At 43.2% G+C, this 12,454-nt stretch overlaps 1 protein-coding gene across 1 annotated transcript in view; it reads left to right on the top strand.

Moving 5' to 3' along the window:
* The window catches only part of Pik3ap1 (phosphoinositide-3-kinase adaptor protein 1), a 114,515-nt gene extending 102,594 nt beyond the window's left edge, over positions 1–11,921 (top strand). The window contains exons 14-17 of the mRNA XM_042689588.1: positions 1,914–2,069; positions 4,385–4,455; positions 5,566–5,684; positions 11,255–11,921. Of these exons, the coding sequence (XP_042545522.1) occupies positions 1,914–2,069; positions 4,385–4,455; positions 5,566–5,684; positions 11,255–11,312 (404 nt within the window). The 3' untranslated portion in view covers positions 11,313–11,921. The remainder of the gene's footprint in view (positions 1–1,913; positions 2,070–4,384; positions 4,456–5,565; positions 5,685–11,254) is intronic.
* Positions 11,922–12,454: the final 533 nt, after the last annotated feature.

Below are 12,454 nucleotides of genomic sequence, written 5' to 3' on the forward strand. Positions count from 1 at the left end.
GTTAAAATGTATTTGTGACTTTAACTAAGTATCACTATCCCACAGTGCTGTGAAATATATGAAAGTTATGTAATCACCTAATCTCAATTTAAAAAAAAAAAAGAAAAGTGAGAGAAGGGATGGGTTAGGAGCAATGGGTAACAATGTTGTCAGACACTTCTTTGTACCACTACTTAAAGATAATAAAAAAGTTTTTTAAAGGTAGGTCAAAGCTGAGAAGGGGGAAAGAAAGAATGAAATAGTGGCCTCTGAGATCCTAGGACTTGACCCAGTGGTCTATGCGTAGGAGCCTCAGTACTTGGGAGATGCGTCCATTGTACCATGTAACCTAGGGAGTAGGGATATGCAAAAGACTCCACAGTATATAAAAAGGGCATGCTCCAATGCCAGTTTCTAGAATGTGGAAGACTTGGGACTAACAAATAATGACCCACCCTTTCAGTGTCCTACGTACAGTAGTTCTTAAGTGGCTCAATCTTCCCAATCCTGCTTTCTATTGTTCTTACTCATTCTTGGCAGACCTCTGGCTTTGGCAATCAGAGCCACCTCCACCATGGGCCTTCTGAACTTCCTGCCACATATACACATACAAGTCACAGTCCCCTGGATGAATATAGGCGGAGAAGGAAGTGGTACTGAGGAGGAAGCGGTACTGGGAAGATAAACTCACAGTCCCAATGCTTTCTCCTCTTCCACTCTTGCTTTCATAGCTCCCAGAGACCCTGCTATGGGTCAGGGCAGATCGCCTGCCTTCCAGTGAGGTGTGAGGCAGTTTGGTGATGCACCAGTTATTTCACACTGTCCAGAAGCCCATTGTTTCTGTTTTGAGAATCAAATACAAACCACTGGCAGGGCTTAGCCCGTGAAGAGGTCAAGCCAGTACTTTTTTGCACAGAGTAGTAGCCTGTCTTCACTACTAATCAGCCTCAGAAGTCACTACATCTTTCCCAGGCTTGAAGGGCCTCCTTCATGAACTTCTTGTTACTGTCGTCAATGTGGGCTGCTCACCCCATGCTATTCCAGACATCCTCTGCCATGGATTAAAGGTAGTGGGAAGCTGAGTAGGGGAAAGCTTAGATTCTTAAGCCAGGGTTCAGATCCCAGTTCTGTCATGTCCAGCTGTATGATAGGGATGTGACTGGGCTTCTCTTAGTCTTATTCTCTATAGAAATGATGATAATAGCATCCATTTCTTGGGTATTACGGAGATCCAATGAGCTGAAAATATGAAAGGTCTTAGGATGAGCCTGGTGCACAGGCTGGCTTGCTATTACCTGCTACTGAGGATACAAATAACCCCCTCCTTAGATAGAACTACTTCAGAAAGCTGGGCACTGGTGGCTCACACCTATAGTCCTAGCTACTAAGGAGGCTGAGATCTGAGGATCACGGTTCAAAGCCAGCCTGGGCAGGAAAGTCTGTGAGACTCTTATCTCCAATAAATCACCAGGAAATCGAAAGTGGGGCTGTGGCTCAAGTGGTAGAGCGCTAGCTTGAGCTGAAGAGCTGAGGGACAGCGCCCAGGCCCAAAGTTCAGGCCCCACGACTGGACCCCCCCCCACAAAATAAAAAAAAAAAAAAGAGTATCATGGGCTTCTTTGGCCAGGTTGGCTTCAAACTGTGATCCTCAGATCTTAGCCTCCTGAATAGGTAAGATTATAGGTGTGAGCTACCAGTGCCCAGCTCTTCCCTTTTCTTCCCTTTGCCATTTTTCCCCTCTGTCTTCCAGTATGGCCATACCTGATTTGGGTCTTTTTAGTGCTCCAGTAGGAGAACGACTCAGGGTCTTCCCTCTCTTTCAGGTGCCTTCCAGGCTCCAGGTGTGGGGAGGCAGGTGAGCCAGAACACCTGAGCAATGTGACAGATGAATAGTCCACTATCTGGGAGCTTATCCCTCTTTCCTTCGATTCCAGACTTGGAGATTACAGTCCCGATCCGGCATTCCCAACACCTGCCTGGGAAAGTGGAGTTTGGTGTCTATGAGAGCGGCCCCAGGAAAAGCGTCTTCCCTGCAATGACGGAGCTGAGACGCGGTGACTGGAAAACAGACAGCACCTCCAGTACAGCCAGTAAGCAGCAGGCCAGAGGCTCACCGTGAGAAACATTGTGTTATGAGCCAAAAGATCTCAACTGAGTCAGGACTTTCTGTTTGTTTGTTTGATTGGTTTTGCTTTTTTTTTTTTTTCTTTATTTTGTACCAATCTTGGGGTGTGAACTCAGGGTGCTGTCCCTGAGCTCTTTTTGCTCAAGGCTTGCACTCTACCACTTTGAGCCACTTCGCTACTTCTGGTTTTCTGGTGGTTAATTGGAGCTAACGTCTCACAGACTTCCCTGCCCAGGCTGGTTTTGAACCTGGATCCTCAAATCTCAGCCTCCTGAGTAGCTAGGATTACAGGTATGAGCCACCAGCACCTGGCTAGTAATTTGGTTTTAAGAGGTATAAGATAGGGGAGAATAGTTAGCCTGTGAGGGTTGTTTTTATTCCTGGAAGCCTGGTTGCAGACTATTTACTACTATATCCTTTTTATACATAGCAAACTCAAATAATAATAGTTAGTCTATTTACTAGCTGTAATGCGAGTTCATAGATTCCTAATTCCCACAAAACCTCTACAAGGTGGATTCTTGGACCTCTGTTTGCTGAGGAGAAAGCTTGGAGGCTTAGCTGATGCAGTTGAGTGGGGATGCAAACTCAGTCTGGATCCAGAGCCAGGACTAGTTACCCCCGTTCTTGTTGTTACTTCAGCTGTGCTAAGGAGAAGGCAAGGGCACAAAGTCAGAAGCTCTAGACAACAGTGGATTCAAATTTGAGCATTGCAACTTCGCAGGCAGTTCAGGATCTAATTAGGAAATGTCTTCCTTTCTACTTGAAATCTTGAATAGGAGTCTGATTGCGGCGGATAATGCCACTGATGTGCAGGCTGCTGCGGGCAGCTTTGTTTCCATATCCAGGGCTGTGTTAGCTGACTCCAGATACACTGGCTTCCCAAGTCCAGCAGATTGAGTTTCTCTTCTTTCAGATAGTTCAGTGTTACCCAGACAGCTGGAAAAATAATGTGAAAGAGACAGAGAAATGCTGAAGTTTGGGACTCATGTCCTCTTAAAAATCAGACAGAGAATCCCCCAGTGAATGTTGAAGCAGGAAGGTCATTTATCCAACCCTGCTTCTTAATCTTTTCTACAGCACAACTTCCTCAAGAATGCAATAAATGATAAATGTTTGCATCTGTTTCCCGGAAAAGTGCATATCTGTGCATTCATGTGCTTGTGCATTCATGTGCTTGTTCATGAGCATGCATGTGCACATATATACATAGACATACACACACACAATTTGGACCATTCTTGGACAAGAATGTGAAACTATTTTTTCCTTGTACTACAAATGGATTATTTGTAACCCCAAAAAGGAATTAATTTTACTAGAGGTCACACAGACATTGGCAAAGGTGGAAGTAGAACTCAGTTCTCTGTCTGTCTGTCTCTCTCTGGATTGCGTTGAGCTATGGGGTTTTTTTTGTGGCTTTTTGGTGATTAACTAGAGATAAGAGTCTCAGGGACTTTGCTGCTTTGGGTGTCTTTGTAGTACAATCCTCAGATCTCAGCTTCCTGAGTAGTTAGGCTTACAGACATGATCCACTGGTGCCTGGCCCAATATGTCCTTTTGAATTTGTGCTTTGCATTTTGTTTATGCAGTACCCAGAGCCTTGCATGTTCCAGGCAAATGCTCTACCAGTGGGTTAGGTCTGCCCACAGCCCTGCATTTTGTTTTATATCATTGTCTCACCCTTTCTTTATGTGGTGTATCTAAGTCCAATATGGTGGTGCAGACCTGTAATCCAGCACTCAGAATACTGAGGTAAAGGATATCTACTGCCATGCCAGCCTACGCAACATACCATGATGCTGTGTCTTAAAGGGTGTGGGAGGGAGGGAGAGTGCTGAATGTGGGATGCATGCATATTTCCTGTTTTCCCTAAATAAACAAAAGATTGTGGCAGCAAAATTAGCCTGTAGATTCCAGAGATACTACTGCACAACTGAGACTCCAAACACCTCTGTCAAATCGAAGCACTAGTATCAAGTAGGATTTTCAAAAGGATTAAATGGCAGTCGTATTTTTGAAGCACTTAACACATGATAAGCCCTCGGTAAATGATAGCTATTAAGCCGTAGTGATTATCACAAAATGAAGCATTTCATGTAATACTGGAAAGAAAAACTGAACTCTAATAAAATGGCTTAAGATGGCCACCTTAAAACCATCTTGTATTCACGGTTTATATACTGTTTAATCGGTAAAAATATGTTTGAGCTAGAGTTCTGCATTTCACTTTCTCCTGAGAGAATCTACAGTCCATCTGATATTATTTTTACCCTTCAGGCAGCACAAGTAACCGATCAAGCACACGGAGCCTCCTCAGCGTGAGCAGTGGGATGGAGGGTGACAATGAGGTGAGAGTCACCCCTTCAGTCCCAGGGGCATTTCCTTGTGAGAGCTAGGAATCCAGGGGAAAGAAGGCCATTTATATGGAATGACTAGAATAGACAAATCCAGAGAGACACAATGCAGGTGGGTGGTTGCTTGATGAGGCCTGGGTGATGAAAATGTTTTGAGAACAGATAGAGGTGATTGTGGCACAAGGTTGTGCACTCAATGCCACAGAATTGGTCCTGAGTTCACTTTGGAATGGTTGATTTTATGGAATGCGAATTTGTTCAATATGAAAGAAAGAATGAAAAGAGGATGACAGAGAGGAGAGGAGAAGAAAGGAGAGGAGCGGAAGGAGGATGGAGGAGGAAGAGAGGAGGAAGGAAGAGGGAAAGAAGGAAGGGAGGGAGGGATTCATTCATATTACTTAAGCCAAAAAAACCTTTCTGGGGGAAGGAGCTGTGAGTCCTAGGGAAGCTTGGGGCTGGATTGTGGGATCGTGCCGGGATCTACAATAGAGCTGTAACATATGCCAGAGGGAGTCGAGTCATTGTTCCTTAAATGCCAAGGTGAAGTGCTCCTTTGTCTCTGCCTCTTAGTGCACATTTGTTTTTTCATTCCTCACCCCCTGTACTCTGGGCTTTTCTGCTTCTCCCCATGGCTAGTGATACTGTCTCCAGAGAGCCACGAGGCCACTGAGTAGAGAGGAGGTTGTTATTTTGGGATGGGACTTACTCCAAGTTGGCCCAGTTTGGGTCAGCATCTACCTCAATCTGGTGACTAGTGGCTGGAATGAGCAGGAAAGGCTCCCTTTAAACCCTAATGACTACTGAGCAAAGGCCTTAGGGAGAGCATTTGTAACAAGCTCACAGTGGATGGAGTACTAAAAGACCAGAGACCACACTTGGAATAGCAAGGATTGAGAGTTCAGGCAATTCATGATTATTTGCACCAACTTGTCTTTCTCAGCAAGCCCAGGGGGTGAGTGGTTCTAGGCTCTAGGCTGGTGGCCAGTTTACGAACACATCCTGCAACTAAAGCCTTCAGAGTAGGGAGAGGTCCGGGGATGTGGGTGTCCCTTTGTGCTGGTTCACTGTAATTTCCCCCTTTCTTTCTCATCCTGTTTTCTGTAGGATAATGAAGTCCCAGAAGTCACCAGAAGTCGGAGTCCAGGCCCCTTACAAGTGGATGGGCCCCACACTGTGCCCCTGGAGAGACCCCCCAGAGTGCCTCCTCGAGCTGCCTCACAGAGGTAACATTGAAGCTGATGTGAAATTTTCATCACTCTCTGAATTCCAGGATAGAGCAGGATTCAGAGACATCTCAGGAAAAATGAGGACAGAGCTAATGACAATGCTTGCATTTGACATATTTTCAGTCTGGGCTCTTCATTAACTTCAGTGATGTGTTATTCAGTTGTAAATCTTTTAAATGGCAAATCCATTTGTTTCGTACATGAAATACATGGATAAATATCAACTTATAAGTAATTTTTATAAGTGTGGCTAGGATCAGCTCCCTAATACTGAATTCTTTGGGCTGTATTGTAGGGACAAGACTTTTTAAGAACAAGAGATAAGAAGGAATTGAAAAGTTGGGCACTGATAATTCATGCTGTAGTCCTAGCTATTCGGAAAGCCAAGACCTAGAGGATTGTAATTCTGCCCAGCCAGCCTGGGCAGAAAATTCTGCAAGTCTCCATCTCCAAAGATAAGAGTTGTCATGTTTGAAGCTATAGTCACAAAAATTCTGTAGGATTTTGTTAATGGAAGAGAAAGAGAAGGCTCAGAAAAATGGGTTGCAGAATTAAAGGACAGAAACTGGAATACATTAAAGTGTGTTAGAAGAGATGGCAGATGAAGTATTTGGGGTGTCTGGAAGCATGTTGTGATAAAGATGAGGAGAGAAAAGAAATAAAATACATTTTGCTCTAGAAGCTTGCAGAGGAGGCTATAATTGACAGAACTTGAGGTCTGCATGCATCTTTTAGTGCCATAAAAGATGTACAAGCATATCACTGTGACGTGTGTGTGTATCTATCTATCTATCTATCTATCTATCTATCTATCTATCTATCTATCTATCTATATGTATATGTCTGTATATGTGATCTTTGAACTGGGAATGAAGTGAGACCTTCTCCTGAATAGCATGAGTAGTTGGCCTGCTGACAAACAGGAGGAAGCTGACCATGGAGTCTCAAATGCTCTCTCCTCTGTTTAGCAGCACTATAGAGTGCAGCCTTGGTCATACTCATCACACTGGCTCTGGTCTGATCCATTCCTCTCTTCACTCTATATGCTATGCTCAGAGCCAAAATCGCCACCAGCAGATAGCTGCCTTCATATTCACCTCTGCCTTCCATTTCCTGCTGTTGACTGGCGATTGTCATCCAGATGTCCCACTGGGACACAGCTTTTACAAGACTGAGCTCACTGGGCTACCACTATTCACTTCCATAAACCACCTCCTTCTCATGAGTTTTCAGCCCCCTTTCCAAGGCCAGGAGTCTACTGTCTCCCACCTCCCTCGCATCTCCAGTACATCTCCAGGCTCTGTCCTTTCTGCTACCCTTTCAGCTCTCAGATCTACCTCCTCCATCCCATCTGCCAGTACCTCAGTTCTTTGGAGTCCCACACTTGATTCCCTGCTTCCAGCAGTCCCTCTTCCACGTGCACCAGAGTGCACTGCTGATGTTATTTCCCTACATAGAACCGTCCATTTTAATTCTGTGCATTCTAGCATGCTCTGGCTCTGCCCAGAGTCAAGTCCTATGTTCATCTATGCTCCACCCCATAGATGAACTGTATTACATGTACCATTTCTTTCTCCTATCTGTTCCTTTTGTTTGGAATGCTGTCTTTCTATTCTTAGCCTACTTGTAGATATTTTATACATCCTTTAGGTCTCAGTCCCAGCACCATTTCCTTTGTGGGGCCTTCCCTGTTTTCTATACAGAGTATATCTTCTCTACTTTTGTTCCCCCAAGTATCCCTATTCTAATACATTCCATTTTGCAAACCTTACTTACATATCTATCTCCTCAACTGGATACTGAATCTCATGAGAATAGAAATTACTTTTACTTTTTTTCTCCTTTCCCAGTGCCTAACACAGGAACTGGTACATATTAGGGATGTAATAAGTATTTGTCATGTAAATGGATAGATGAAGAATGGATTGGTACTGCTTAGGTTGGACTTTCTAAGTTCTTAACAACTTGCTATCAGGTCACATCCCATAGCTGGCTTATAAATAGTGAGACTTCACACTCCCACCTGCTGTGAGTTTCTAATGTACTGAGCAGAAGAAACAAAGCAAAGGGAAGAAGATGAGAATAGGACAGATGTGCAGGAGCTTTGCATGACAGTTCTCTTACTCCTTAGGGCAGACAGCTCTGTATAGGTTATGTTCTATGGGCAGACAGCTCTGTGTAGGTAATGTTCTATCACAGCTAAGAGGAAAAAGCCAAGTGTTTACAGAGCCATTGCCTCTTTGTTTTGAACTTATTTTTCATTTCCTTGTGGCTGATCATAGCTAACAATTTGAGGACTCCTGTGCCAAGCAAGGATGCTCAATAGGAAACCATGCTTGCTTTCGGAGGCCTCTTGCAGTACCCAGAGATAGTCCTTCAGTTCCTGACTTAGAAAGGTCTGTGGAGTTCCTAGGAAGACCTGGAGTGGAGTGCTCAAGGAGCGAGTGGACTTGAGACAGAGCTATTGATTAACAAACACGGAAATTTAAACTAGGGTAAGCAATGTTATGCACACACAAAGGCATGCCAGCTAAAGTCCCACTTCAAAAGGAGTGTTAACCATCAACAAGATTGCTGGATTCTTGAACCACACTCACCATATGAGACCTCATCCTGAACAGGGAGAGAAAGCATCCAGGGCCTAGGTGTCTATATAATTGTTTTCGGAGTTAGCTCTCCCCAGTTTATCCCTCAGTTCAGATTTAGTGCCTTTTTACCTCTTTGGTTCTGATACATCTATAATCATATACCCATTTCCCTGAGATGGGGCTTCTAGCCTTTGCTTGCTACAGCTGCTCTTGAGAATAAAATAGAATTAGCATTCTTAAAGGAGTATCCCAACATCAGAATGTAAAAGCAGGATGGGGGGCGGGGGGGGGGGGGGAAGAAATGGGACGGAATCACCACTGTCCTAGAGGAGGAGATAAACTGTAAGGCTCAGGAATCCTCATAATGTGATTATTGGCTTTACTTCATAAGTGCCTACTCTAAGCCAGAAACTATGCTATCTACTTCCCAATCACATCTATCTGACATGAGAAAATAGTTTTAGAGAAGTTGGAATTGGGGCTGGGAAGGTGGCTCAGTGGTAGAGTGCTTGCCTTGCATGCATGAGGCCCTGGGTTTGATTCCTCAGCACCACATAAGCAGAAAAAGCCAGAAGTGGAGCTGTGGCTCAAGTGGTAGAGCGCTAGCCTTGAGCTGAAGAGCTGAGGGACAGCACCCAGGCCCAGAGTTCAGTTTTTTGACTGGCAAAAAAAAAAAAAAAAGAAGAAGAGAGTTCAAGGCTTTGTCCTGACAAAGTTACTGAGATTTTAACTCAGAAAACAAAATAAAAGCAAAAAGCCTGGGGTTGTAGCTCAGCTCTTGTAGATCTGAGAGTAGAGCTCTTGCCTAGCAAGCAGGATGCTTGGGTTCAATCCCAATACGAGGGGGAAGAAATCTCTGCTAGGTATACCCAGAGTTTTTTTTTATCAAAACATTTATGACGGTTTCCTGGTTTGGGCCTTTTGTCTTATGCACATATTTACAGCATTTTGAGGCCAGATTAGTGTCTGTGAACTTGCTGTTATATCCACTGCAGGAATAGATTAATAGTAAACAACTGTTTCAGATGAAGAACATGTTGCTAAACTCCATCAGGCAATGATGAGTAGTATCACCCAATTGTCCTGTAGCTTTCTCCTATAACCCCACAGGAAGGCTGAGAGGAGATGTAAAAAAATCTTTTTGTTTTCAATGAATAAATCTTAGTTGCTCAGTGACAAATACACAAAACGGTCTACTCTTTGGGACATAGTAGGACCTCCTGAAGATGTAGGTGGCCCTTTGTTACTTCTGCCTTCATCTCTTGTTCTGAGATGCACCCTCTTTTCCCGGCTCTGCCATCAGTTCCTTGACCTATGCAAAGCTAGTATTCAAGAGACATTTAGTAAATATTTACTTACTGATTTATTCAATCCTCCATTATACAACTTCAGGACTGCAAAGATCAATTACAACACCTGACAAAGCTTTCTTCCTGGACTTACTGACTTGCTTCTAAAAGGATTAAATATTGGCTTTACAGCACACATGTGGCAATGCCATCTGTAACCACTGAACCTATTGGAAATTAGACTCGCCCATTCTAGGCGTGTCATTTAGGGCTTTGAAGAAACATGGTGAGGGGCTTCTAAGAAAGCAAACATAGAGGGGAGGATTGGGCGGGGGGGGGGGGGGCGGGAGGCTGGGAAGGGATGGAAGGGGAAACAAAGGAGGAGGTACAATGCTTGATAAGAAATGTACTCATTATCTTGCCCGTGTAATTGTAACCCCTCTGTACAGTATTTTCACAATAAAAAATGCCAAAAAAGTACTTACTAACTTGCTTTATGTAACTGCAACCCCTCTGTATATCACCTTGACAATAAAAAATATAAAATTAAAAAAAAAAGAAAGCAAACATAGATTTGGAATAGCACATAGTGATCCCATAAGAAGAAGGTTTTGGAAATTCTCAATTCCCCTTCCAACATCTCTCCCTACCACAGTGGGTCTCCTCCCTGGCTGCCTATTAGAATCACTGGTGTTTTAACATCTAGGTTTTATCATATTTATTATTCATAATCATTTATTCATGATCAAGAGATAATCTGTTACATTCATGGTACCTGACTGCAGAGGCATGCTGCCCTATGGGGTTCATACTAGGAAGCGCAAGGAGGCAGAGGGAGCAAAGGAAAATATGGGCTAGAGCTTTTATTGTGTTTTCTGTGGGTGTGTATGGGGTGAATGAGGCAGAACAAAAAGATTAGGATTGGCTACCTTGAATAATTTGGGTGAGCTCTGGGGCAATGGGGCTGACCCTGTCCCTGGCTGGTACCTGACCTTACCCCCAAAAGTAGTTGGGTCATTAGCTAACCCTGGGAGGGGCAAGGCCTAGGCATCAGAAAATAAAAGGAATGACTAATACAAGAGGTTGAGGGAGAGACATTATTAAAAAGGTAGTTTATTTATGTGCTAGTGCTAGTGCTTGAACTCAGCCCTAGGCTCTGTCCCTTAGCTTTTTTGCTCAAGGCTGATATGCTCACTACTTGAGCACATCACCAATTCCAGCTTTTTAGTGGCTAATTGGAGATCAGAGTATTGCAGTTTGAAGGCAAACTGATGTAAGGGAACTCAAAATTCATGATATCTTTAAGATTCTACATTCTCCGCACAAACAGATAATGATACTTAAACATACCATAAAATTAGATAAGACCATTGCTTGCTCGAGCTGGCTTCAAACCATGATGCTCAGATCTCATTCTCCTGAATACTGGGATTATAGGCATGAGATACCAGTGCACTGCTTAGAAAGTTTTGACTATTGAGCTGTATCCTCTAGTATTAAGATGGAACATATCTATGATGGAAATGGGAATTTTTAAAAACTGCATTGGTGATTGTAATATGCAGCCAGGTTTCTGAGGCACAGCTAGCATGTATGTCACTCACAGACATAGTGCATTCTGTTTCATGAGCTGAGGAATGTGTCCTTTACAAGAACTATTTAATAAAGTTGCTTTGTCTTTTCATTGTAGGCCTCCAGCCAGGGAGACCTTCCATCCTCCTCCACCTGTTCCACCCAGAGGTCGCTGAGGTTACTTCCTAGACTCATCCAACTTCAGAACTTTAAGACTGGCAGTTCTCAGACTGTTAATGTTGTCTTCATGTTGAATTTTCTGCATGAACGTTGACTTGGAGATCTACTCTCATTGCTAATATTATTGCAGCCCTGCTGGTTTGGGTGATTTCTCGAAGAAGACATTATTAAGGCAGGAAGTAAAAAACTAAGGACCATGTTCACCATTGCCAAGTATATTGGTCCACATCACATGTTCATTACCAAAAGGATGGAGACTTGATCAGGATACATACCTCTAATTTCTCTTAATAGAAGCCTAACAAGATTAATTAGAATTGTACTTTACAAGTGATTATACTGCAGTATACTTACATTCACCGCTCTGTATTTGATAATCCATCCTAATTCCTAAAAGTGACTATAAAACTAAAGTACTGGACTACAAGTGACCTAATTTTAAAATAATTTTACATTTTTGTAGAATTATTTTAGTTTTATAGAATTATTTTGTGAATTATTTCTGGTTACAAACCACAAACTGAAAAGGACTTAGACAGACTTTTTTTTTTTCCTGGTAGTAGGGCCTGGACTCTGGGCCTGGGCGCTGTCCTGCAGCTCTTCAGCTCAAGGCTAGCACTCTACCACTTGAGCCACAGCGCCACTTCTGGCTTTTTCTGCTTATATGGTGCTGAGGAATCAAACCCAGGGCCTCATGGCCTCATGCATGCAAGGCAAGCACTCTGCCACTGAGTCACCTTCCCAGTCCTGACGTAATTCCTCTTATATGGAAGGTAAATCTAGGATCCTGTAGATGTTTGGAACCAAGAGTACTTGGTTAGAGGAAGAAGAGGTGGGTCTAGAATCTGAGCCTACTGTCATCACACTTATCTAAGAACCAATATTTCTTTCTCTCAAGAAATGTCCCAGTGTTAAAATTTATTAGTAGCTGGCTATTGGGCTTCTAGAACCTACCTTCATCTATATCTCTGAGGCATTAGGTATCAACTATTTATTTTCAGTTTGGACATTTATATTCCAGTCTGCTTTCAAATGAGTAATGTTGCCAGAGAAATGCTGAACGTGATTAGAACCAGATGCTTGGGGTGCTAGGGACCTATATCTTGTTCTCTGTTGCCTTTAGATCTTAGATAAGAGA

The sequence above is a fragment of the Dipodomys spectabilis genome, unplaced genomic scaffold (genome assembly GCF_019054845.1).
Source record: "Dipodomys spectabilis isolate Male_0828 unplaced genomic scaffold, ASM1905484v1 ptg000125l, whole genome shotgun sequence".
NCBI lineage: Eukaryota > Metazoa > Chordata > Mammalia > Rodentia > Heteromyidae > Dipodomys > Dipodomys spectabilis.